General features: G+C 38.5%; 4 protein-coding genes across 7 annotated transcripts in view; all 4 read right to left on the bottom strand.

Annotated features, from left to right (window-relative positions):
- LOC119546495 (protein bunched, class 1/class 3/D/E isoforms) overlaps positions 1-5,240 on the bottom strand; it is a 107,055-nt gene extending 101,815 nt beyond the window's left edge. For 2 of the 4 annotated variants that reach the window (XM_037852795.1, XM_037852798.1), the window contains exon 1: positions 5,012-5,147. The gene's annotated coding sequence lies outside the window, so the exon portion shown is untranslated. Of the gene's footprint in view, positions 1-4,251; positions 4,398-5,011; positions 5,148-5,191 lie in introns of those variants that run through there. The other 2 variants (XM_037852797.1, XM_037852796.1) reach the window with 2 other exon arrangements.
- Positions 5,241-7,712: 2,472 nt separating this feature from the next.
- LOC119546114 (tRNA (cytosine(72)-C(5))-methyltransferase NSUN6-like) lies at positions 7,713-8,494 on the bottom strand. Its single transcript, XM_037852203.1, is given in 4 exon segments — positions 7,713-7,843; positions 7,846-7,952; positions 7,954-8,052; positions 8,055-8,494. Coding segments are annotated over 4 exon segments (735 nt in total). The 5' UTR covers positions 8,453-8,494.
- Positions 8,388-9,534, bottom strand: LOC119547594. Its single transcript, XM_037854514.1, has one exon. It carries the CDS (start codon positions 9,506-9,508, stop codon positions 8,675-8,677), a length of 834 nt encoding a protein of 277 aa, XP_037710442.1. The 5' UTR covers positions 9,509-9,534; the 3' UTR covers positions 8,388-8,674.
- A 7,609-nt stretch (positions 9,535-17,143) lies between these two features.
- On the bottom strand, positions 17,144-17,437 carry LOC119546113 (brain acid soluble protein 1-like). The gene has a single exon (XM_037852202.1). It carries the CDS (start codon positions 17,435-17,437, stop codon positions 17,144-17,146), a length of 294 nt encoding a protein of 97 aa, XP_037708130.1.
- Between the last annotated feature and the right edge of the window lie 7,926 nt (positions 17,438-25,363).

Here is a 25,363-nt window from a genome sequence, read left to right as displayed (position 1 = left end):
TAAAGGGGAATGATACATATCTGTTCAATATTTGAAAATCAAACAATTTGAATGTTTTGGTTTAAGGACCACCAAAACCATAAGTAACACATTGATTTCTTAAGTTTGAAGGTTTGCCCAAAGGACACCCCATGCTGAGAACAATATCTGATGACTCATATGCAGATCTATGAGTGATTACTGTAGTTGCGTTTGAACTCTGCGTGTGCCCTCCCAGAAGGCAAAGTCAAGACCTTGACGCTGCTGCTCTTTCATTCTATTTCTCGCTTGATTTTGTTTTATTTCTTTTGCCTAATCGAGTTATAAACGACGCAAAAAAATCTGATTATTTCGTGGCTAAAAGAGGAATTAGTTGAAAAAAAAGAGACAACCAACGAAATCAGCATACCAGAAGAACAACCGTACAACAACAGAAAATCAGTTATAGGTCAACATTGGTCGTAGCACTCTGGCAAGGTGGGTTTTTTGGGGCTCTGTTGCTTGTTGGGTCTTCAAGAGTCTATTGGCCTTGTTCTTGAGCCACGCAGGTGTCGATCTTCTTTATCTCGTTCATATTGTGGAGATCTCTTGGGGGAGTAAAGGAGTGAAAATTGTTCATAAAATGCAAAAACTAAGAAATTTTTAATTACATGTTTTGGGTTAAAAAAGTTGAAGCTGATCGGTCAGTTTGTGAGTCGTATCTGAAGAAAAGGAAGGAATAACCGTTTTAGAAAGTGCAACAAATTCAATAAAAACTTCAAAGGACCTAAAAATTTGGGATATACGGACCTCCCTATTTATATCTAATTTATAAACGTGGTTCACAAATTAAGATTTACGTTGCTTAGACTTTAAAACGCTCATATGTATGTATATATGTATATATGTATCTTCATATCTTCTGCTTAATAGAAAGGCGAATCGAAGACGACAGTACTTTTGAACTAGAAATGGCATTGATGTCTTGGTCTACTGATCCATTAACCCTAAGCGATTGTTTTCGATAATAGCATTAAGAGTATGGACACTCTCACCGAAAATCAATCAATTATAGGATTAAGTACTTTTCAATGTTTGCCCCACCTAGGCAGGACTATTAGAAGAGGAACATCCATTCTTATAACTCAACTTCTGGACAATAAACTTGAGTCCCCCCTTTAACCCCTGCCAGTCGATAATCAAAGTATCGCTGTAGGCACCAGATTTCGCACACAAACAAATCTCTTCTTGTCTCCTTTCTTCTCTCACTCTGCCTTCCTCAATAGCAAAAACAACAAGGAGATGGGGCAAAAAGAAAATGGGAACTAAAAGTGCAGACAAGAAACAAGCAACAGAAGAAGAACTAATTGCAACGACAAAGCATAAAATCGATGGCAAGCCAGCAACAACAAGAACAACAAATGTAATGAAAAGCAACTACAACAGATAGTACAGAAAGAGAGGGAGAGAGAGAGCAGGAGAGAACAAGCGAATGCGCGTTGAGAAAATTGCAATCAGAGAGAAAGAGCCCCAAAAGAGCGAGAGCCAGGCCTCCTCCCCCCTCCCACCAAGGTGGGCGCCTACAAGTGGGCGGGGCGGGCGGGGGCCGCATACCAAACAAACCGCAAAAGGAGAGCGGCCTCCTCTCTCTCCTTCTCTCTCTCTCGGACAGCTGCCGGTAATCAATATTGATGATGATAGCAGCGCAGCAGCCGAAGAAGACGAAAAGCTAAGAGGAAAGGTGTCCCGATTCTTCGCAGTGCACCACCGAAAATCATACCTTTAACTCTAAAAATTATAAATGATAGAAAATAGGAAAATACATTCATAACACATTATAATACCGTCAACTGAAACTTTCTTCAGGTTCCTTAAGCCCAAACTATACTGGGAAATTTATCATTTTCTTCGACATTTTAATAACCGCATCAATCCAAGAAATAAAGGATGTTAAGTTTGTAGCGCAGCAATCCAAGAAACTATTTTCCTACCAACTTTAAACTTTTTTAATTCGCAAACAATGCCTAAACTCATCTTAAAAAAGTGGTAATATATGTATATTTCTTATTTTTTAAACAACCGAAAAGCACTTAATATAATATAATATATATTTAAATAAAATGAACGATTTCTAATCAGGGACTTCGCTTTCCTTTTTGCCCCCACCCACAGAGCTTCCCACCTCTTTTCCTTTCCTTTCCGCAAGGAAATGATTCACAATGCAAAAAATGGCAAGGGAGAAGGAAAAGAAAAACGAAGGCGTTGTAGGAGGAAGTAAAAGAACCCGAGAAGAGAAATAGGAGCGGAGCGAGAGAGAGAGGACGAGAGAAGGCAATGAAAATGTTTATCAAACGAGAAAAGAGCAGCGAAAGGAAAGACGACGAAGATGAGGAAGAGGAGGGAGGCAGAGGCCGCTGCAAGAGCAACAACAAGTCACAGATTACAATGACAATTTGAAATCGAATAAAATTTCTCAATTGAATTGAGTCGCAGAATGTGTGGAGCAGCAAACAAAAAATAATGCAACAAGATATCAAGGAAAATATGTCTTAAAAGTAACGTATGTTATATACCCTATAATTGGGTACAACAATCATTAGAGGTTTAAGTCTTTTTAGTTCTCAAAAAAATAAACTAACTTGTTAATTAATACTTAAAACAAAGTTGTTTAGCATTATTCACGAATCAAAAATGTATCTTTTTAAATTCCAAACCTTTTATATTTTAACTTAAAATTAAATGTGTACAACAACTGACTGAATCAGCTAAGCCTTTTTTTATATTTTAAATTATTCTGAACACTCTGATGCCTTTTAATAAATTAAATACGACCAACTGCAACATTATACAAGATTAATAGAACTGGAGGAAAAAAGATTGAAACCTTGTTTGGTAGACGTGACTGGCTGCACACGCATGTTTTGTACATCCCTATTGGGTATACCCAAGAGAACCCAGTTTATTTCCTCAAATTAAAATCGATTTCAAATAAACTTTCCTGTTAGAAATAATAATAATAACTGATATTCAAACATTTGAGACTTTGCCAACTTTCGTACCAAAAAGTATCAGGAGTCTAAAAAGTATCCGATTTCTAAGCATGAATGTATTTCCAGTGACAATTATGAAAAGGTGCAGGGTAAGCAAAAAATTATGCCACGCGGCCTGGCAAAAAACCGATCTTGTCTAAGGATTATTTTATTTTGCTTTGAAATCGGAGATGCTATGGAAGGGATGCTCATTATGATCTCGAAGATAATGAAGATCAGTTCAAGGGCATGCAAAGCTAATCAGATTTATCCGTAATGGTGTTGGTTTGAAAATGGTTCCAATATGAACTGTTTTGGCTTGCCAATTAAAAAGGTTCTATTTGTTTTATAAAAAAACAAATACAGATAATTCGGCTCACTCTGTAGAAGTAACTAATATCATTGCACTGGCTCAAAATGCACGGATTAACAAAAATATTTTAAGCTTATTCATAATATTACGAATTTAAAGAACAGTTCATAAAATCATTGTCATTTTTAAAAAATAAAATCAATCAACAATTTTTGAAAATATTGGGTAGTGAAGACTTTTTGAAAACGCAAAATCAATAAAAACTTCTGTTGTTTTCGAATTAAGCTCACAAAATACGTATAGTAGGCTTTATAGACGGATGATGATGATTAAACTTTCTTTGCAAATGTAACTAGATTCCGTTACTTAATACATCTCCCTAATTCCAAACACTTGTGTGAAATCCAATTTCTATAGAAAATCACATAAAAATACCCCATATCGAATGGCAAATAAGCAGAAAATTGCAAAATGGCACAAAAACAAAACTAACACTTGACTAAACAATCAAGGCGAAACAGAACAGAAAATAAACAACAATGCCGCACCAGCTGACATTATAAACAAAAGCAAATGGCAAAAAAAACTAAGAAAGAAAATTGGAGTTAATCAAATGCTTGGCCAGCTGTTTTGGAGAAATAAGAATGAAAAGAGGAACTCAGAAAATCTAAGGTACAAAGTGTCAACTGCAACAACAACACAGCGAAAGTGAAGGGGAAGAAGAGGAGCAAAAAGGATGGGCACACACACACACACACAACCAATCACAATCACGCGACATTTTTGCACTTTTATCCCATTGAATGTCTCTGATTTTTCCTTCATTTAACACTTTGTTTCAATTCGATTTTTTTTGGTTATTTTCTGATCGATTTGTTGCACTGTGCGGCGGCGGCGATTTTTTCCATTTTGCCTCCTCGTTCTCCGACTTTTTCTTCATTCAACACTTACGCGTAGGACAAACGAATTAAAAGTACTACGTTTCTCGGTATAAAATAACAAACTAAGAACAAGTGAACGGCCACGATTTAAATTTGGATGGGATTTTAGTTTTTCGTTGCGTTTTGCTAATCGGACAAAAGGAAGGTAAATGACAGTTTTGACAGTTGGCCTGGCATAAGCAAAAAGCGGAGAGCGAGAGAGCCGGAGAGCGGAGCCAGAGAGAACGAGCAGGAGAGCGAGAGCAAGAGAGAGGTATTAAATAAACGAAAAAGCGTGCATGAAAGATTGGCGAAAAAAGTTTTTGTGCAAAAAAAAAGAAACGAAACGCCGAACTGCGGAAAGCAAACAATCGAATTCAACAATTTTTTTTTGCAACTTTTAACGCCAGGGACTTTTTTCTTTTTAGTTTTCCTGGCAAAGGCGGCTCACACCCACACATATACAACTCCCTCTCCTCTCTTTCTTAGTCTCCCACTCTCTTCAAATCTGCAGAGAGTCGGCAATCCACAATTTGTTCTTCTTTTTGCCCGTCTCTCCGCTTGTCACTTTACTTTTCGCAGCTCTTTGGCTTTTTGCAAATAAATTAATTTTTCAGCGCACATATAAATTTTCCATCAGTGCCTTTTGTGCTCCGTTTTCTTATTCAATTTACACGCACACACAGCCGCAGCAGCAGCGCACACACACACATACGTTTCTGCATGCCAGCTCGCTCACACACACAGCGAACGCACACGTCACACTCACACACTCGAACGCACGCACATACACAGTTTTTTCTTCGATTTTGCGCTAGCCTCTCAGCCTTTTTCGCTTTTTCCCCTCGATTTCAAGGGCGCCGCGAGATTTGCGATTTTGCAATAAGTCCGCGATGCGTTCGATTTGCGCCTACCGCGATTTGCGCTTTTCGGGGAAAACTGCTTAAAAATATTATAAAAAATGACCTTACGTTAAAACAGCAGTGTGACCGCGGAATTATAGCTCAATTATACCGTGGCGACAAAACGGCCTAACTAAATTTTCAGGTTGGCTACTCCGCTACGATAGCGGTGACAAGCACTTCTCATATTATTTTGGTATATATTCAATTATACCAAAAGTATTCCACAAACGGTCTCACTAAAATGCCAGGTGGCTGTCATTGCTGACTTGGGTGAAGAACCGTGTGTGGGATAGCGCTTACACAAGCCTATGGTAGATTTTTGGGCATTTCAAATTGCTATTGCTATAAATTCAAAAACAAGGAAGAAAGCTAAATTGTGTTTTTGTTATATTTTTTGATAAAAACAATTCAAGAGAATTTACAAAATTTCAATTTTGATTTTAAATTTGAAATTCTATTCCATTTTGTTAAAGAAATTTCAGAAAAAATATCCCAAAGGGAAATAAAAACGTACATCTACAAGTAAAATAATATTTTTTTTTAAAAGTAAGGTAAAGTATTTACGTCTTACTTTACTTTACTTCTTACCATTTTATGTCTTCGTCACAGTTTTTTTTTGTTTCACTTTCGGAAAGTGAGTTCGTCTTGCCGGGTGTGTGTATCGGCTTTTTTGTTGGAGACTGTTAGAAAGGACTTTACCCAATTTAAAAAAAATTTTTATACCCGTTACTCGTAGAGCAAAAGGGTATACTAGATTCGTCGGAAAGTATGTAACAGGCAGAAGGAAGCGTTTCCGACCCCATAAAGTATATATATTCTTGATCAGGATCACTAGCCGAGTCGATCTAGCCATGTCCGTCTGTCCGTCTGTCCGTCTGTCCGTCTGTCCGTATGAACGCTGAGATCTTGGAAACTATAAGAGCTACAATACTGGGATTAGGCATGCAGATTCCTGAGATTCCTGCGCAGCGCAAGTTTGTTTCAAAAGAGTGCCACGCCCACTCTAACGCCCACAAACCGCCCAAAACTGTGGCTCCTACAGTTTTGATGCTAGAACAAAAATTTTAACTGAAATGTATTGTTCTCATCAATACCTACCGACTGACCTAAAAAAAGTTTGCCACGCCCACTTTAACGCCCACAAACCGCCCACAAACTTCAAAAAATCGTAAATATGAACGCGGATATCTCGGAAAATATCAAAGATAGAGAAACGAGATTGCAGATTTAGATTCCGTAGGCTTGAGCGCAGCGCAAGTTTATTACGCGAATATGCCACGCCCACTCCAACGCCCACAAACCGCCCAAGTCTGTGGCGCCCACAATTTTCATGGTAGATAAAAAATTTAAACTGAAATGTATTGGTCTCGTCAATACCTATCGATTGATTTAAAAAAAACTTTGCCACGCTCACTCTAACGCCCACAACGCTTAAATCTGTCTACCGCCGGTAGGTGACGCATTTGCTGCTTGCATATCTCCATTTTCCTTTGGTCCCTTTAGCTGAGTAACGGGTATCTGATAGTCGAGGTACTCGACTATAGCGTTCTTCCTTGTTTTTTTTATAATTCTTTTTAATTTAATTTTTTAATTTTTTGTGAAGTTGGCGATGAAAGTGGCTCGCTGTCAGGGAGGTTGATAGTCCAGCTCAGTTAAAAGAAATGCCAATATAAATCTGTAAGTCAAATTTTAGTTATCGTTATCTAGCTTCAAAATATCGGCGCTTGGCAGAACTTTTCGTTATGGACGTTAAAGTGGGCGTGGCATTCGGCTGAATGGGTTTCATGGGTTTCAATTTTTAAAACTTCTGATTTAGCTAAGGCAACACATTGCGTTAAAAACTTTAATTGCTCATAACTTTTTAATAAATGGTCCGAGCTTATAAATTTTTGAATAGGTAGATTTGTATTGATAAACAAAACAAATTCGCATATGACTAGCAGCGCTGGATCTTAATTTCAGTTTTCTATAAAATAAAACATTCGATTTCATAGAAGAACCCGCAAAACTAGAGACCTGCTTGAGTACGATGCCCAATAAACGAGTCAAAATAATACTTTTTTCATTTTAAATTTTTCATTTTTAATCCATTACTTGTGATAACTGGTACTATTCGAACGCTATAGTCGACGGAAATTGAAATTGAAAATTGAAACATTCACTACGAAAACGTAAACAGGGAAACGGGGAAAGTTGCAAAATTACTATCAAGGAGTAAAATTTGAAACCGTATAATTTGCTGTGTCCCAACTTTTCTCCTTAGCAAATCCAAATCTTATATCTCGACAATTAATTATTATTCTTAAGCATAAAATTGTTTGTATCATCCAAGTTTAGTGGCGCGACTTAGATACAAAGTAAAATTAAGATATAAATGAATTAGTAAATACTAATTATAATGTATGTTCATCTAGAAAACAAATATATGAATATCTGTTATTAAAACGCATAATCAGAAAAGAAAGTTTAACCACCTGCATATTTTAAAACGTTATACTTTCCAAAGCGCAGTATTCGCTTTACTTGATATTAAAGTACATACCTATGTATGAACAACCAATCAACAATGGATTTTAGTTTAATTTATTTAGCTCTCTTTCTGAAACTTGGCTAAAAAGAAGCCCACCGTGTCTGTATTTTCCTTACTGGGTCCAAATCGTTGCAGCAGACGCGACTTGGTTGCATCCAAATCCGGAAGCGGAAGTCCTGGACCCCCAAGCGAGGTGTAGCATCTACCAGGCGCACCTCGGGAAACTTCCGGAGCGCCCAGGACACCAGGCCCTCGCATTTCTCCTCGGTGACGGTACATGTGCTATATATATATATATATATTGGGATACGACTGCAGGACCTTCGCCTTCTTGATGTTGCAGGAGAGCTGGGGTCGGTTGCCTAGGCCACTACATGGGGCATCCAACAAGATGCGGTCGCACACAAATCGCCCAGCGAGGACACTCCGCTGACGTTGGACTGCATTTCCACGGCGATTCCATTGGCTGGTTGGTCGGAGTTGTTGAAAAGCTGATAGCGCTGCATCAGCACCTTGCCCGTACCCAGGAAAATCTTCACAGAACTGTCGTACCGGGTGATCGACCGTCGCCTGCATTTTCCATTCAGATCTGCGTAGACACTGACAAGTTCCTCCAGCTGAGCGTTGGACCCCATGGCGATTACGCCCGGAGGATATATGCGAGCACCTCGAAGCAACGCAGCTCCGCAACTCGTGTCCACTATTACCTCCTTCAGATTGGGATCGGCAGAGGTCTGGGTCAACCGTTTGGCCAGAGGATCGATGCACAAAACCTCGGGATGGGTTGTCCAGCGCATTGTTGACTTTGTGGACAACGCAGAGGGTGGCCTGTACCGCATCAGGTGGAAGGGCTTCGGTGCCAAGGACTGCGCGAATCGCCCAAGAAGGCCAAGCGCCTCGTCAACGAATGTTACCCGAGGACAAATATTCACAATCGTCGGCGGAGGCTCGACTAAAAAAGGATTTTAGTGGCGCCTCCGCCGACGACCACTGGAAGGGGGCGGGGCCGCTGCCCTTCCTCAGTCCTCGCCGTAAAATTCACGGTTCTTGGCGGCAGCCCGTTTCGAGGAGCGCTCAATTCGATTGTGAATATTTGTCCTCGGGTAACATTCGTTGACGAGGCGATTGGTCTTCTTGGGCGATTCGCGCAGCTCCTTGGTATCCACGTTCTTCTGCGTGACCAGGTCGCGCTTGTACTTCTCGATCAAGCCCTTTGTGGCATCGGGCGTGTGACCACGTCCGGCGGCTCCTACTTTCTTGCTGGCCTTCGGGGACTTGCTGGTCTTGGGCTTGGCATCCTTAGCCCGAAGTTGTTCGAGCAAGTAGTCGCAGCTAAGATCTGCCTCCAGCATCCATGTGACCTCGGCCTTGGTGTAGCCCTTCCAGCGCACCTGAAAGTAGGTGGCGCCCTTAACCGTCTTTTGGCCCACGATGGCCTCCACTTCGTATTCCACTTCGGCTTCCGGCTCGGCGTCGCTTTTGACCGGGTCGGCATCGTCCTCCAGATCCTCTGCAGCGGGCTTCTTGCCATTTTTGACGGCAGGACCGGGGTTGGCCTTGGGCTTGCCCAGCTTGCGCTTCTTGGGCGCCGACGATCCACCAGCGGCGGCCGAGGAGGTGGAGGTGGACACCTTGTTGCTCTGAGCGCACAGTGGTCGACGGACGGGCCATGCGCTTGTTTGGCGGCTTCCTCGAGGTGGAGGCAGCTGAGGAGTGGGAGACCGAGGAGCCGGTATCCCCATTGGAGCCGGCGAGGTCCTTTTCCTCGTTGTCGCTTTCCGGGGCGGTACCGTTTTTGCGCGACTCGAGCGGCTCAGCTCCCCGACCACCTTCTTCTTGCCCAGCTTACGCATGTTGCGTCCGGGGTTGTCCGGTTGTGTGGCTTGCGATTCGATGGCGTTTTCGACCGGGATTGGATTTGACAGTTGTTTACTCTGACCGTTTCGTTTGCCGCAAAAAAAAATGTCTAAAAGCGAAGTCCCGGAGGCAACCACATTGACAAAGCAAATCTTTTATGACCTCAGTGACGTTAGTTGAAAGAAAATTAAATGATATCAAAGGGTTTTTTAAAATTGTTGTTCACAAACAAAAAAGTATGCATAACAAGAAAGGCAGTTAACTTCGGCAAGCCGAAGTTTGTATACCCTTGCAGCTGTAATTATTATATTTAAAAAAACAAAAATGATATTCCCAATAGTATAAAATAATATGTCAAAAACCAGCACCGTGCGCAGAAGCATTGATGATAGACGATAACATCAATTTTTTAGAGTTCTCCAGTGCGTTGTATTCCCTCAAAGGTAAAACTCCTGGCCGCGATAGAATATCATATTTAATGTTAAAGAACCTACCATACCCTGTAACTCAAAGACTTATAAACCTATTCAACAATATCCTTAAAAGCCACATACCTCAACAATTTAAAAACAGCACAGTCATACCCATCCACAAACCGAATTCCGTAAAGACAGCAGTAAGTTCATACCGCCCCATATCCTTAAACCCATGCATGGCAAAGGCCATGGATAAAATCATTGCGAACAGGCTGTGGTGGTTTGCTGCCAATTGCAAGCTCCTCGATAGCCGTCAACTTGGCTTTCGAAAAGGTATGTCGATATCTGAGTGTCTAGCACTGCTAGATCATCAGACTAACGCTGCCCTATCGACAAGAAGACATTTGTCAATAATAAGCTTGGACTTCGAAAAAGCATACGACAAAATTGGAATCCATACGATAGTAGATGAACTGATCAGTTGGCGAATAGGTTCTAGAATTCTAAGATATGTCATTAACTTTCTCAGCAACAGAAGAATAAAAATTAAAATATGAAACGTATATTCAGAAAGCAAGCCTTTTCACAATGGCATTCCACAAGGATCACCCCTATCAGTGATACTCTTCCTTATCGCGTACAATAAATTGTGCCGCACGATTGCTATCCACAAGGAGTTCAAGACAGGTCAGCAAGAGGACCATGAACGCAAACATAAATGCACTTTTCACTGACATCCTAAATTGGTGTAGTTATTCTGTCGCGAAGCTTTCCATCTCTAAATGCAAGCACTTACATATATGTAGAAAAACCAATTGCAATTTCAAAATCAACTCGACCGCTTACCGTCTAAGCTCAAGCGACCACATAAAGGTTCTTGGTTTAACCATAACCAAGAGATACAGATGGAAGGAACACATTGACTCACTGACAGTCCAAATCTCCAAGCGTCTCAACATCATAATATGGTTGGCAAGCCAGAAATACAACTGCGATACAAGGACTCTTATAAGCCTCACAAATGCCCTAATAATGACCAAAATTGACTAGTGCTTCCCATTCTACGGAAATTGCCCTGCGTCGTACTTAAAAAAACTTAAAGCCAATTACCATTCAGCCTTAAGGCTGGCGTTTGGAGCATTTCGCACCACCCCCATCAACAATCTCCTTTTCGAAGCCCAATTGATGCCAATAGAGCTAAGGTTTGAAATGAGTATAGCAAAGATGTGCAAGGCATTACTGTTCGCAGCAAACACCCCAATCCAAACCATCCTACAAAAAGTAAAGAAGTCTAAACGAAGACCCAGACTCCAATCAGTCTTACGTAAGGCATTCCAATTTTCCAAAGATAATGGCACATTTACGCCACCTATAAAACCATACAAACAAAAGACACCACCATGGTTTTTCTCAAAAGACACGGTTAACCTTTCTCTGCACCATACAACACAGGCAATCACTCCGCCAACAGTATACCAACAAAAATTTATATCTCTCAAGGAAAACTTTCATAACTACGGATTTATCTACACGGACGGTTCCAAATCCGCCCAAGGAGTATCCTATAGCATCACGACAGAAACAACTGTAATTAAAACAGCCATTCTTCCGACACTCAGCCCAATTTATACAGCAGAGGTGGCAGCCATCTATGCTGCATGTAAATATGCTGACAAACAAAAGAAAAAAGTGGGTATCTGCTCTGACTCCCTGTCTGCTGTAACTTCAGTTACCAACACCAATAACCAATCTTTCTATACCGTTCGTACTCGAGACATCCTCAACCGCCACCAACCAAAGATTATATTACTGTGGATTCCAGGCCATAACAATATTCCTGGTAACGACACAGCAGACCTAGCAGCAAAAATTCCCACAGGTTATGGAATGCAACTATAACTTCACAGACACACAGTGATTCATTAAAAATACTTTCAAAAAACAAATGGAATCGATCTGGCAAAACGCATCTGACCACTACAAATATTTCAACGAAAAAAAAATATCAATTAAAGATTACACCATCTTATCCGAAGGCAACATCAACCGCAGAGATCTCACAAAATTCTAAAGACTACGTTTTGGATACACAAGATACACCGATGAGCATGTTCTCAAAAAACAACCCAGTGCGAGCACTGCAGTACGCGAAATAACGTGCTGCACTTTTTCCTAGAGTGTCCAGTCCATGAAACTTCAAGAAGCAACACCCTCTCGATAAAGTCACTTGATGCCCTATCCCCAAAATCCACCAATATCGCCAGCGCCAATGATTTCATCAAGGCCATACGCTTATATAACAATATATAAATTTTGTTAGTAACTATATATAAATACACTTTTATATGTAAATAACATCCTCCTAGCTTAAGGCCCAGTAGCTATAGCTAAAATAGTGGTTGGTGGCAATTTGCAATTGTCTCAAAACCAGAATATAAATAAATAAATAAGAAAATGTCAAAAAACACCGAAGCTATAATTTGTTTCATATTATTTTCCCACCAATTTTCCAATTTTTTTCCGATTATTCCTATGGGAGCTATAAGATATAGTTGGCCGATCCGGCTGGTTCCGACTTATATACTAGCTGCAAAAGATGTAAGACTTTTGGGAAAGTTTCAGCCCGATAGCTTTAAAATTGAGAGACTAGTTTGCGTAGAAACGGACGAACATGGCTAGATCGACTCGTCTAGTCATGCTGATCAAGAATTTATATACTTTATGGCGTCGGAAACGTCTCCTTCATGCGTTGCAAACTTCTGACTGAAATCAATATACCCTCTGCAAGGGTATAAAAATGGATACAGCGACAAGATGCAACCGTGGCATCAATGAACGCACAGACTTATCACAATATCCGTATTTGCTAAGAAAAACTCTCGGTCTCGTCGATCTGCATTAAAGACCTTCAGCAATCTATGCTCGAAAATTTTAAAGGAGGTTAAAATTTCGTAGAAACAAATATAAAGCATTACCACAGACAAAGGCAAATATATGACAAAAGCTGTGTCACTTCTAAGCGACGACGATGCCACTTTCTTGGATAATAATGACTTTGATGACGATAAACAACTTATAAAAACCTGAAGTGTTTTCAATAACATCTGTAAATTGTGCTGCCCATACCGTGAAATTAGGCGTAAAGGGCTTTTTAATCAACTCGAAATGTACAAAAATAATAGAAAAAGTGCGTGCAGTAGTCAAAATGTTGAGGACTCCGTTTGTGTTAATAATATTTAATTATTATTATGTACTTAGGTCTTATAAATTTATAAGGTATAAGTCTTGCGTCCTGGGATTACCCCTTCCCGACATAGATGTCCCAGCTCGGTGTGGCTCAACGTATTTTATTTTTCGAAGACTGCTGGATTATGAGAACTTTTGCAAGACTGTACATTATATTAAATCCAAGTTGACGGCTTCAGACTGGACTACGATCAGAACTTTGGGCACTACCTTGGAGCCATTATTCGTGGCCACCAATTTTTATAAGACATGGCTCGAGCTAAAGATAGCTGGTAATGCGATGGGTACCAGTAGTAAGGTATTGGTGTACTGCCTCCAAAAAAGAGAAGAAATCCTTTTGGAAAATCATATAGTAACTTGTGCAGTTTACTTGGTTCCTCGAATTCAACGTGTGTAAACAAAAACCCGGAGTGCATAGTCAGAGGAAGAAATCAGCTGAAGCATCTTTATTTACAGATACATGCTATTAATAATGAAATAAGTAAATATTTATGTTTTATAGTTCGGTATTCGAATTTCGTCATATTCAAGACGATGAACCTGCGCCATCATCTTCAAGCCAATCAGGTATATTTAAAGAATTGCAGATCGGAGAGAACTCAGACGCCTATGATGACGACATAAAAAAGGCGTAGAGTGAAATCGAACATTCTTCTCCCAAGCCGGTCGATTTAAATGTTGAATTCATCACTTATTGGGGGGAGGATATATTTGTCTACCCATACCTCTACGAAAAGAAAAAAGTGGTCCATGCTGTTCCTGCTACCTAAGATAGCGTTGAAAGGTCCTTTTCTGCCCTGCAACTTATTCCAACGGACGTCAGATGTAAACTTACGTCAGAATCAGCCAGCTTTATGGCCAGACATAAATGAAGAAAATGTACTGCTTTGGTGTCTGACGCAGCTGCTTATATGATAAAGGCCGGACAAAACCTGAAGACATTTTATCCCAAAATGATACATGTGACTTGCCTCGCCCACGGATTGCAAAAGTCAACAAATATACATATATCGGACGTTAAAGAAATATTTGTAAAAACTCCCTACCATTGCACTCATTATCAATTGATGCCGCCGGAACCAATAAAAACGAGATGGGGAACTTGGACTGAGACTGCATGTTTTCATGCAACGAACATTGATGGAATCAGTCGAGTAGGTTATTCTTTTTAATTGGCATTAACTATTTAGTAAACTTTACTTGTAGGCTGTCAGATCTCTAGAACGCGTCGATGCTCAGGCCATTCAAAATGTGCAGGAGCAACTAAAAGACTTAACGGTTTAAAGGGAACTCCTAAATATTGGAAACTACTTTTACAACGTGCCGTCAATAATTGAAAATTTGGAAAAAGGATCTAATTCCCTTGAACAAAATATGGTTCTGTTAGGCAACTGTCAGGATACTGAAAAGGACGTGCCGGATAGCATGGGAGATATTTTAAAGAACAAATTAAAGGATGTACTACAAAAAGACTGGACTTTAAAACTATTGATAGTATAGATTATTATTATTATTTATATTTATTTTTATATTATATTTATTATTATATTATATATTATATACTATTAATAGTATAGATGTAAAGCATTCAATTAATGACTTAAAATATCTACAAATTCAAATATGCTCCATTAACGTCGTGCGATGTTGAAAGAAGCTTTTCCGCATTTAATATTTTACTCACCGACAAAAGAACAAAATTGACAGTTGAAAATATACAACAAATTTTGGTCACCTATTGTAGGCAAAATTACAACTAAAGTTATCTTAAACGTCCTAATTTAAACCACAAAACACTAAATATACCGATATTGAAAACGTGTGGTATTTGTTTTTTGTTTTTAATAGGTTTTTGTGGTGCATTGGCGAATCAAGGAACTAGTTTTTTGTTTTATACTTTTTAAAGTCAATATTTATTAACAAATTTTCACCGAGGGGGCTATTTCAACAGTGGATCATCTAATGGTGGGCGATTACTCTCCGGTGCCGTCGATGGTGAAAAGGCAACCGCCGAGGCCGCTGACAAGGAGGAGTCCGCCGCCGATGGCCAGGAGGCCAAGAAGAAGAGCAGCGATGCAGCTCCAGCTGCTGTTGAGGAAGGCACCGAGGAGGCCTCCATCGGTGACTCAACAGATGCTCCCGCCGCAGAGTGGATTCAGTACAGGATTTTGGAAACATAAACTAACCCGAAAAGCTGTTACTTATGTATTGGCTTCTTTGCAATTTTGGGCTAGGAACCAAATCTTCAGAAATATATTAAATAGGGAAAGTTAGAAATACGCCGAAATTCCGAAAGAAGGAAATGCAGAGTTATAACTTATTAGCCAGGTATACAGAGCAGGGCGTGAATACAGCGTCTCGTAGGTTAAGACGTTTGAATCGTACTGTTCGTAGGGTTGAGCAAGCAGACGACACTCTACGACATTTAGAAAGTCGACGAAATATAAATGTGAGAGTTCTACACCAAATACCGCCGCCCATCAGTTAAGGCGCTTGGAACCGAACAAGTAAACACCTTGGAAAGAACAAAAGCTAGATCAACTGAGGATATTATTAGAAAGAGGAGAGCTACAAGGTAAGGAGAGCTACAGCTAGGAGTTTTAGAGATCGCAGGGTCGTCGAGCAGGCGAGAAAAATTCTGGCTTGACGAAGTGCACGTATAGCTGCTCGACATGCAACTATCGATGCAATTAGAAGTATTAGTCAAAGAGTTAGTCAGTATAGAATTTTGAATACAATCCGAAATCAGGAAATACGACTTAATTTATTTCAGGAGGATATGATTATTAGAAACATACCTACTGGCCTGGAAGCTCATATAATAACACTCAATAAGAGTGTAAAGCTCGGCCCCAATCGAATTTGCTTCTGTTGCAAGGGATTGTGGTTTTCCAACTAAAAAAGTAAGCTTTTCAGATATGCGTCAAATTAGCGTCAGCGACTGAGCGGCGGTGTCGGAACCGTGGAATCTGGAGCATGGAGCCAATTTTTATTTTAAGATTTTCTCGGCTTCTTGGGGCCGAATCGAAAAATATTAATTATTTATTATTATTAAATTGTTTAGAATGAAAATATCTATCGATCTAGATATGTATTGTGAAAATATGGCCATTTATTTATGAAAATTCGGAAAAATACGATTAATATGAAGATTTTTTTGTTTCCCATATGCGGCTATCGCATGTGCGATAGGCACAGTTCAAAGCTCGAACAATCGAAAAAAGCCATTATCGGTATCGAAGTAACTACGGTTGTTGACAGTCGGCTCCGGGTGGCTTAGCGGAACAATCCGGCTTTCACTCCCCTGTTGGCACATAGGGAATCCGCAAGATGAGAACGAAGCTAAGGAATACTTATTTGCATAAATAAAACATCCCTTGAACATTTCATTTACTTATAATTAAATTTCTTTGTGCACCAGCAGTCTAGTATTTTTTAAATTGATTCAATTGTCACAAAACCCAGCTGCTTGACAGTAAGACTATGCTACATGCATTGCGAGTGAGACTTCGAATTTTTGACTAGTGAAACTCTCGCGATCTGAGTACTAGGCTAAATGTATGAATGAGCCCAACAATGCCGTGGAGCAACCGCATAAGAAAGCTACACTACTCACATACCTCTGCGTACAGCACCAACAAATTTAGTTAAAATTTGTTCTACCATATATATATATATAATTAACTCATTTGCTTTTGAATGAAATTATAATTTATTGTCTTTAATGACTAGACATCGGGTTATATGTTTTTCTACATTTTTGCTCCAAATAGTTAAAATGTCGTCCGTGGGCGCTTACATTTTTCCATGTGGCTTGGGGAAAATATAGCATCAAAACAATTGTTAGTGCTAAATGAATTTGTGTTTCTTTTGCACAATTTTGAAGAACAGAACTCAGCAGAAAATGACATTACAGATGAAAAGAAAATTGGCAAAAACTAAAAATCGACTTTTATTCCGCTAGATTTATCAATGGATCCACTCTGCGGCGGGGGCATCGGTTGAGTCACCGATGGAGGCCTCCTCGGTGCCCTCCTCAACAGCAGCTGGAGCTGCATCGCTGCTCTTCTTGGCCTCCTGGCCATCGGCGGCGGACTCCTCCTTGTCAGCGGCCTCGGCGGTCGCCTTTTCACCATCGACGGCACCGGAGAGTGCCCCGTTGTCGGCGGCCGGTGCTCCGTTCTCCTTGGCGGCGGTTGCATTCTCAGCTGGAGCCTCCTCCACGATGGGAGTCTCGATCTTATGTCCAGCCACATCGGCCATTTCGAAGTACTTTACTTGTCTTATTGTTAGCGAAGTGCGAAAACGCCTAAAAGCTACTGACTTGGTGTGAGTGCCAGTCTTCAGTTTCAACACGAAGCTAGCTATTTTAGGCAAACTAGGATATTTTTATAAATCTGTGCAAGCTGTCACTTCTTTTTTCAGTAGCTTTTAGGGTTGTTGATATTATATCAAAAAAATATTTATATCGTGATATTGAGCTTGCCCAAATATCGCAATATCGATATTTTTTTTAAATTTTTGTCCGCTATAAAATGCGTGGTGTGCGACTCCAGGAGCCGTATGACGGATGCCCACATCACACAGAGTATTCCTCAAGTCGTTGAGTCGTCACATTGGAAATAAAATTCCAACATATATCAGTATCATTATATAAGTATTACTATAATTTCTATTATATCTGGAATATATGAATTATTATCTGTATTATTATTAAGTTGAGAATATGTATGAACAATGAACAATTATCTGTATTATTATTATTATATTAAGAACTTAATGAAGTATTATAATTATTAATTTGAGAATATCTATGAACTGCAATTTGAGAATTTAATGATGTATTATTACATTGGAATATATATAAAGTATTATTTGTTATAAAAACTTATTGTTTTTTTGAATTGCAAAAAAATTAACTAATAAAAAAAATATCAAATATATCGATATTTTTTTGTGATATTTTAAATGGTGTTATAATTTTTTATGATAAAAAATGTCATCGATACGATATTTAAAAAAATTAAAATATTTACTTTTCTAAATTTTCTGTTGTAGCGTGCCGAATACATAAATTTAATATAGTTTATTTATTTTATCGAATGTTATATCCTTTTTCGTCACAATTGTTGATATCAGAAATTTTTGTTAAAAGCGCGTTTGCCACTACTTTTTACCTCGCTAAGAGGTGATTTTGTTTGATATCAGAAGTTTTTTTTTGCTCTAGAGCTTAAGTACCCCATTACCATGACTAGGAGTCGTCGCCATATGGCTTCGCTATTGAAAAACCAAACACACTGATTCGACCCCTAATCTTAGCTGAACGCCACCTTAAATTAGGCACAACAAGTTTTATCGCTTCAATTACCTATTTAAATAGCACAAGTTTGGAATCTCAAGGGCTGTATAGTTTCAGATTCTAAGAGAAATCTATCGTTTCTTACATTTCCCGCCGAACTAGCGGGTTTTTCCGAAGTGGTAGAACAAATAGATCAAGTTTCCTATTTCGATTAGCTTCAGGCAAGTAAAGGACCCTAAAACCATAACAGATTTTCCGTTTGAAAAAATCTAATAAGGAATTTTGTCATCAAATTGTTTTTTTCTTGTTTATTCCAATAAGTATGAAATATTACGTATACGGAGCTGAAACGAGTTGCACTTCTTATCGCTTAATATCTTCCAAAGGGTAATTTTAAGGGCAAAAAGTGTTATATATCAAAAAATTAGGAATCTCAATGGCTGTATGATTTGAAATTTAAAAATAAATCGTTCGACTCAATTTTGAGAAAATAGTCAAAAAGTGGTTTTAAAAAATAACTTTTTTTCATAACTCTAAATCTATTATATTCAGACAATTTTACTTTATGAAGAGTATTTAGCAAATTAAATTATCTTTTCAGAGATATATAGCTCGTTTCTGTAGCATTGGGTGTTTAGATACTATAAGTATTTTAAATCTGGCTTTTTTTTTTGATTTTCCGCCAAGCTAGCGGGTTTTTCCAAAAGTCGTAGAACAAACGTTTTCTACTTTACGCTACTTTATACACCCATAGGGTTTCCAAAACCCTAAAACTAAGATGGGATGCATACAAACCCACAAACAAAGGGACAAACATTTTCATTTTGGGAAGCAGAAAATCTAGTTTTTTGAATTACTTTTGAACGGGACATCGGATTTTAACAAGTGAGGTGTCATTCGACGCGTATTCTCAGTAAGAATAAAACTAGCTAAACAGTCGGGGGATTTTATCCCCACCGTATTTCACCGCTTTTTCTCCCAAACAATTCTATATTTCGAAAGTCTTGGTATGCAATCTTCTTAGTTTTTGCGATACCTTTCGATTAAAGTATCACTCGTTACGATCGGACCGTAATGGCAGATTTTCAATTCTGCGGCCATATATACATATGTACAGAGTAGTTGTCTTCGCACGCTCTCTTGCGCGCTTCGCCACTATGTGGAGTGCCGTCCACAGTGATTTTATACAAAAATAATGGAGAGCAACAACAATTTAAACGAAGGTAAGTACAAAGTGTACTTTCATTTTGTATTCGTGGTTTTGTTTTTGTGTTTGTCTTTGTGTTTGTGCAATATTAAAAAAATAATATAAACGTTTGCTTAATGTTTTTTTTGCTATTTGATAGCATTTTTTTAGCTCTTTGCTTAGTGTAAATGCAAACTAAGCAAACACTAAGCAAACACTTAGCAAACACTAAGCAAAGAGCTTAAAAAATTCTATCAAATAGCAAAAAAAACATTAAGCAAACGTTTATATTATTTTTTTTTGCACAAATGCGAATGAATGTACGTACGTTCGCGACCTTGGCCGTAAGGAATCTACTCTGGTCGGCATAAGTTTTATTAAAAAATACAAATTTTCAAAAATCATTTTGCTTATATTTTGAATGATTTGGTTTTAAATGTTCGAAAAATAAATTTGAGCCATGTTTTTCCTTTTTTCATACAAATTTTTTCCGACATGGTCACCTTTAAAAATCATACAAAATATAAACAAAATGATTTTTGAAAATTTTTTTTACTTATTAAAAATTATATCTATAGAGATTTTGAAAAATGGTAAATAAATAGAAGTTTAATAGTATTTAGAAATATTTTATCATTATCATAGAGGCCATAAATATATATTATTATTATTATTATCGGCAATATCAGGATCCGCCTCGGCAATATCAGGCGCCTCGGCAATATCAGGATCCGCCTCGGCAATATCAGGATCCGCCTCGGCAATATCAGGCGCCGCCAGGAAGAGCTGGTGGAGGAGCGGGAGGAGGAACAGCAGCAGGCATATGTGGCGCCACCGCCCCACCAGCAGCAGCCTCCTGCGCCTGCAGCGCCACAGGAGCAGCCGGCAGCAGCGCCACCTGCGCAGGCTGCTCCCCCGTTGGCACCCCCAAGTGTGCCGCGGCCATTAGCAGAGCGTAGGCGTCCTTAGGAGCGGCCAGGGCGCCCATATCCAGCACTGATAGGGCCTCGTCTTTCATTGCCTCCCAATGCTGCAGTGACTCACTGGCCGCAGATGCCAACCAAGCATCAGCCGAGTCACTTCGACGGCAATGGGAGGCAATGGACGACGACGCCGTATCAGTGCTGGATGTGCTGGCAAAAATGAATCCATGCGTATAAAGCCAGGCGCCACAACTGCTTGGCCTCGTCCTGCACATATTCGTGCCCCTATTGCCCGTTCAGCTCTGTGGTCAAAAACCCGAGCGGGCATGGAGCTAAGTGCGATGGGGTCGGGGTCACGGCGTACGTGCCGGATGGCCCACATACCATCCCGGCGGCAACACTGGGCGGGGATCAACAACGGGGTGATGCAGCCGCCTGCTTTCAGGGAGTCCTCGATGTCCCCCATGTCGCGGGACCTCAGCGAGGGGCTAGATGCCTTGTTGTAAGTACATTCTTAAAATTTGATTTGATTTTTAACTTTAATTATAATTTTAATATTATTTTCAGATCCAATCTCTGACCGGCTGGGGGGCACTGAGGCTCCCGAGCGGTTAGACGGACTGCGTGCGGCTTGCGGGTAAGATAAGCATACGCTAGACGGCCATAGTAGCTGTCCAAATATTTTTTCTTATTCTTTTAATGTAGAAAAACATATAACCCGATGTCTAGTCATTAAAGTCAATAAACTATAATTTCATTTAAAAGCAAATGAGTTAAATATATATATGTATAAATGGTAGAACAAATTTTAACTAAATTTGTTGGTGCTGTACGCAGAGATTTGTGAGTAGTGTAGCTTTCTTATGCGGTCACTCCACGGCATTGTTGGGCTCATTCATACATTTACTCAGATCGCGAGAGTTTCACTAGTCAACCAGAAAGGAAGTTAGCTTCGGCAAGCCGAAACTTATATACCCTTGCAGCTATAATTATTAAATTTAAAAACACAAAAAATGATATTCCCAATAGTATAAGATAATATGTCAAAAAACACCGAAGCTATAATTAGATTCATATTATTTTCCTACCAATTTTCGGATCGTTCTTATGGCAGCTATATGATATAGTCGTCCGATTTTGATAAAATTAAATTCGAAATTCAGAACTTATTAAAAAATGTTAAATTCAAGCGTAGGAGGTTATATGTTGAAAAACACCGAAGCTATAATTTGTTTCATATTATTTTCCTACCAATTTTCCGATCGTTCCTATGGCAGCTTTATGATATAGTCGTCCGATTTTGATAAAATTAAATTCGAAATTCATAACTAATTAAAAAATGTTAAATTCAAGCGTAGGAGATTATATGTTAAAAAATACCGAAGCTATAATTTGTTTTATATTATTTTCCTACCAATTTTCCGATCGTTCCTATGGCAGCTATATGATATAGTCGTCCGATTTTGATAAAATTAAATTCAAAATTCAGAACTAATTAAAAAATGTTATTTCCAAGCGTTGGAGGTTATATGTTGAAAAACACCGAAGCTATAATTTGTTTCATATTATTTTCTTACCAATTTTCGGATCGTTCCTATGGCAGCTATATGATATAGTCGTCCGATTTTGATAAAATTAAATTCGAAATTAAGAACTAATTAAAAAATGTTAAATTCAAGCGTAGGAGATTATATGTTAAAAAACACCGAAGCTATAATTTGCTTTATATTATTTTCCTACCAATTTTCCGATCGTTCCTATGGCAGCTATATGATATAGTCCTCCGATTTTGATAAAATTAAATTCAAAATTCAGAACTAATTAAAAAATGTTATTTCCAAGCGTTGGAGGTTATATGTTGAAAAACACCGAAGCTATAATTTGTTTCATATTATTTTTCCACCAATTTTTCGATCGTTCCTATGGCAGCTATATGATATAGTCGTCCGATTTTGATAAAATTTAATTCAAAATACAAAACTAATTAAAGAAAGTTATTTCCAAGCTTAGGAGGTTATATGCTAAAAAACACCAAAGATATAATTAAAAAAAATTTTTTTTTCCGATTATTCCTATGGGAGCTATAAGATATAGTTGGCCGATCCGGCTGGTTCGACTTATTTACTACCTGCAAAAGATATAAGACTTTTGGGAAAGTTTCAGCCCGATAGCTTTAAAACTGAGAGACTAGTTTGCGTAGAAACGGACGGACATGGCTAGATCGACTCGTCTAGTCATGCTGATCAAGAATATATAGTGACGTGTCTGCACTGCGATTTCTCAACGGCCACCAGTTTAAAGAACGAAACCGTTCACAAATAAACAGAATCGCCAATTTCGGCTTTGATTAAAAACGATAAAGAAGCTCGAGATCCCGCAATGCAAACAAACAAAGAAAATTGATTAAGTCCAAATGTCAACTATGACGTAATTCCATAAACGTAAAAATCCAATAAGATCGCAAAATCTAATAAGACCGAATTATGTAAACATAAACAAAGAAGTGGCGATCGCATCATCCACTTGCGATTGCGTCACCTAATGCACTAACAGTAAATTCTAAGACGCAAACCGAGGTTTCATTCTAACCAATTCTGTAACATACAATTAGTCTTTTTCCAACGTTCTAATAAAGAATAACCAACCAATATAAAAAATCTCCTGATTTTTTATTCGGGCGAAGAACGACTCATGTAAATGGCGCAGTCGGTAGGATCTCTTTAAAAAAAAATGTCCTTGCGAAAAAACAAAGTCAGTAGCTTACTGATCAATTAAAAGGATATTTCTAAACAACTAGGATATCCAGATCAGCGCGTGGAATTGCCCACAAGTAAGCAATTTATTCGACTAGCTCGGAAGTGCAACTAAGAGATCCGCAAAAGAACCTAAGTGCAAATTAAAGGCACTGAACAAAAAATATAAAAAATTAAATTTCAATCGACTACTGAATAAATCCAATTCGGTCAGTAATAAAGTTGAGTGGAATTTAATTAAACACAACAAAATGGACCAACAACCACCAGCTCAAGGGCAACCACAAATTGGTGTGGCACCCAACCCATTGACGGAGCAAAACTTAAATCAGCTTTTGTCCCAGATCCGGAATATTCCAACGTTTGAAGGAGATCCATCTACCCTAGGAACCTTTGTCAGAAGAGTTAACTACCTTTTGCGTCTGTATCCTACAACCAATGATCGACAGACAAGCGTTATATTTGGAGCAATTGAACTTCAAATCACCGGTGATGCCCAGAGGATTCTGCAAGTTCTACAAGTCAACAACTGGCCAGATCTTAGAGCAGCCCTAATCGACGAGTACAAAACGCAAACACCTGTGGAGGAACTATTAAGGCGATTATACAATACTAATTTTCAAGGTAATCTAAGAAAATTTTGTAACGAGATCGAGCTTAAGCAGTTAGTTATAAGCAACAAATTAGAACTTGAGGGAAATCCAAATGAACTAATATTGTACACAGAAGCAATGTTTAGGACAACAAAGAACCTAATACAACGAACATTACCTGATAGAATTTGTATGACATTAGCAAGAAGCGATATATCAACAGTACTTAAACTGAAACAAGCGGCTCAGCAAGAAGGGCTATACGAAGAAAATGAAAATTTAAAACATTATAACAACAATAATAAAATTCAAAAGCATCAACAAACAAAATATACACGTAACCCCTACCCTTACACTAATTTGTACAACACCCAAAAATTTAATCCTGGCCCAGCTCTTTCAATTCAACCACACCCCAACCAACCCCAATGAATGGTTCCACAAAATTATAGGTTCCAATCGAATAACAGAAATAATACTTTTGTCCAAAATAGGGGAAGTTACCAAGAGTTTCGAAGAAATTTAATTCAGGGACAGCAAAATAATACAATGAATCAAAGCCAACAGCCAAGTGGACGATCGGGCTCAGTACCCAACCAATCACAAAAGAGAGTCAGAGAAAGTAATAGTGGACAATCAAGAATGCAAGTAGACGAAAATTATCAACAAAATAAGGAGTACAAAGAAGATGTTTATAATGAAAATGAAAATTTTCCAATGCAAGCCTCGGACCAATTACATACATAGAAATAACTATAAATAATCATAATTATCGTTGCCTCGTCGATACCGGTTCATCAATTAACTTAATGAAAAAGAATTTTCTCAACGGGAGCATACATAAAGATCCGACAATTATACGCACTATGACAGGTCATTATGAACTAAATGAAATATGTAAAAGTTGCACCTAATAGTTTATTTACTCAAGAACAAATATTTTATATTCACGACTTTCTTCCAATTATGACATACTACTAGGACGAAAGTTACTAGAGGCAAACCAGGCAAATATTGATTATTTAAATAGTCGCACTACTAATAGTGGCCGCATTTTTTTACACAAAAACATTAGTTTGAAAAATCCAACACAAATAAATGATTTTGAGGCATTGCTAAAGTCTAAAAATTATACTGATGAAATAAATTATGCTGTTCAAAATGAATTAGCAGAGGGAAAAAGTTATCGCTTAGAACACTTAAATGAAGAAGAAAAAGTTAAATTATTAAAATTAATTAACCAATATAAATGCATTCAATATCGTGATGGTGAAATAAAAACTCATCATGAAAATCCTTTATCCTTTTTTATTTGAAAAAGAAGTTGAGTCTCAAATACAGGATATGTTAAAGCAAGGAATAATTAGGCACAGCCAATCACCTTATTGCAGTCCATTGTGGATAGTACCAAAAAAAGAAGATGCTTCAGGTAAAC

This window comes from Drosophila subpulchrella, chromosome 2L, assembly GCF_014743375.2.
Source record: "Drosophila subpulchrella strain 33 F10 #4 breed RU33 chromosome 2L, RU_Dsub_v1.1 Primary Assembly, whole genome shotgun sequence".
Classification (NCBI taxonomy): Eukaryota; Metazoa; Arthropoda; class Insecta; order Diptera; family Drosophilidae; genus Drosophila; species Drosophila subpulchrella.
The sequence above is the reverse complement of the archived record's forward strand: the minus strand, read 5'-3'. Positions and strand labels throughout refer to the sequence as shown.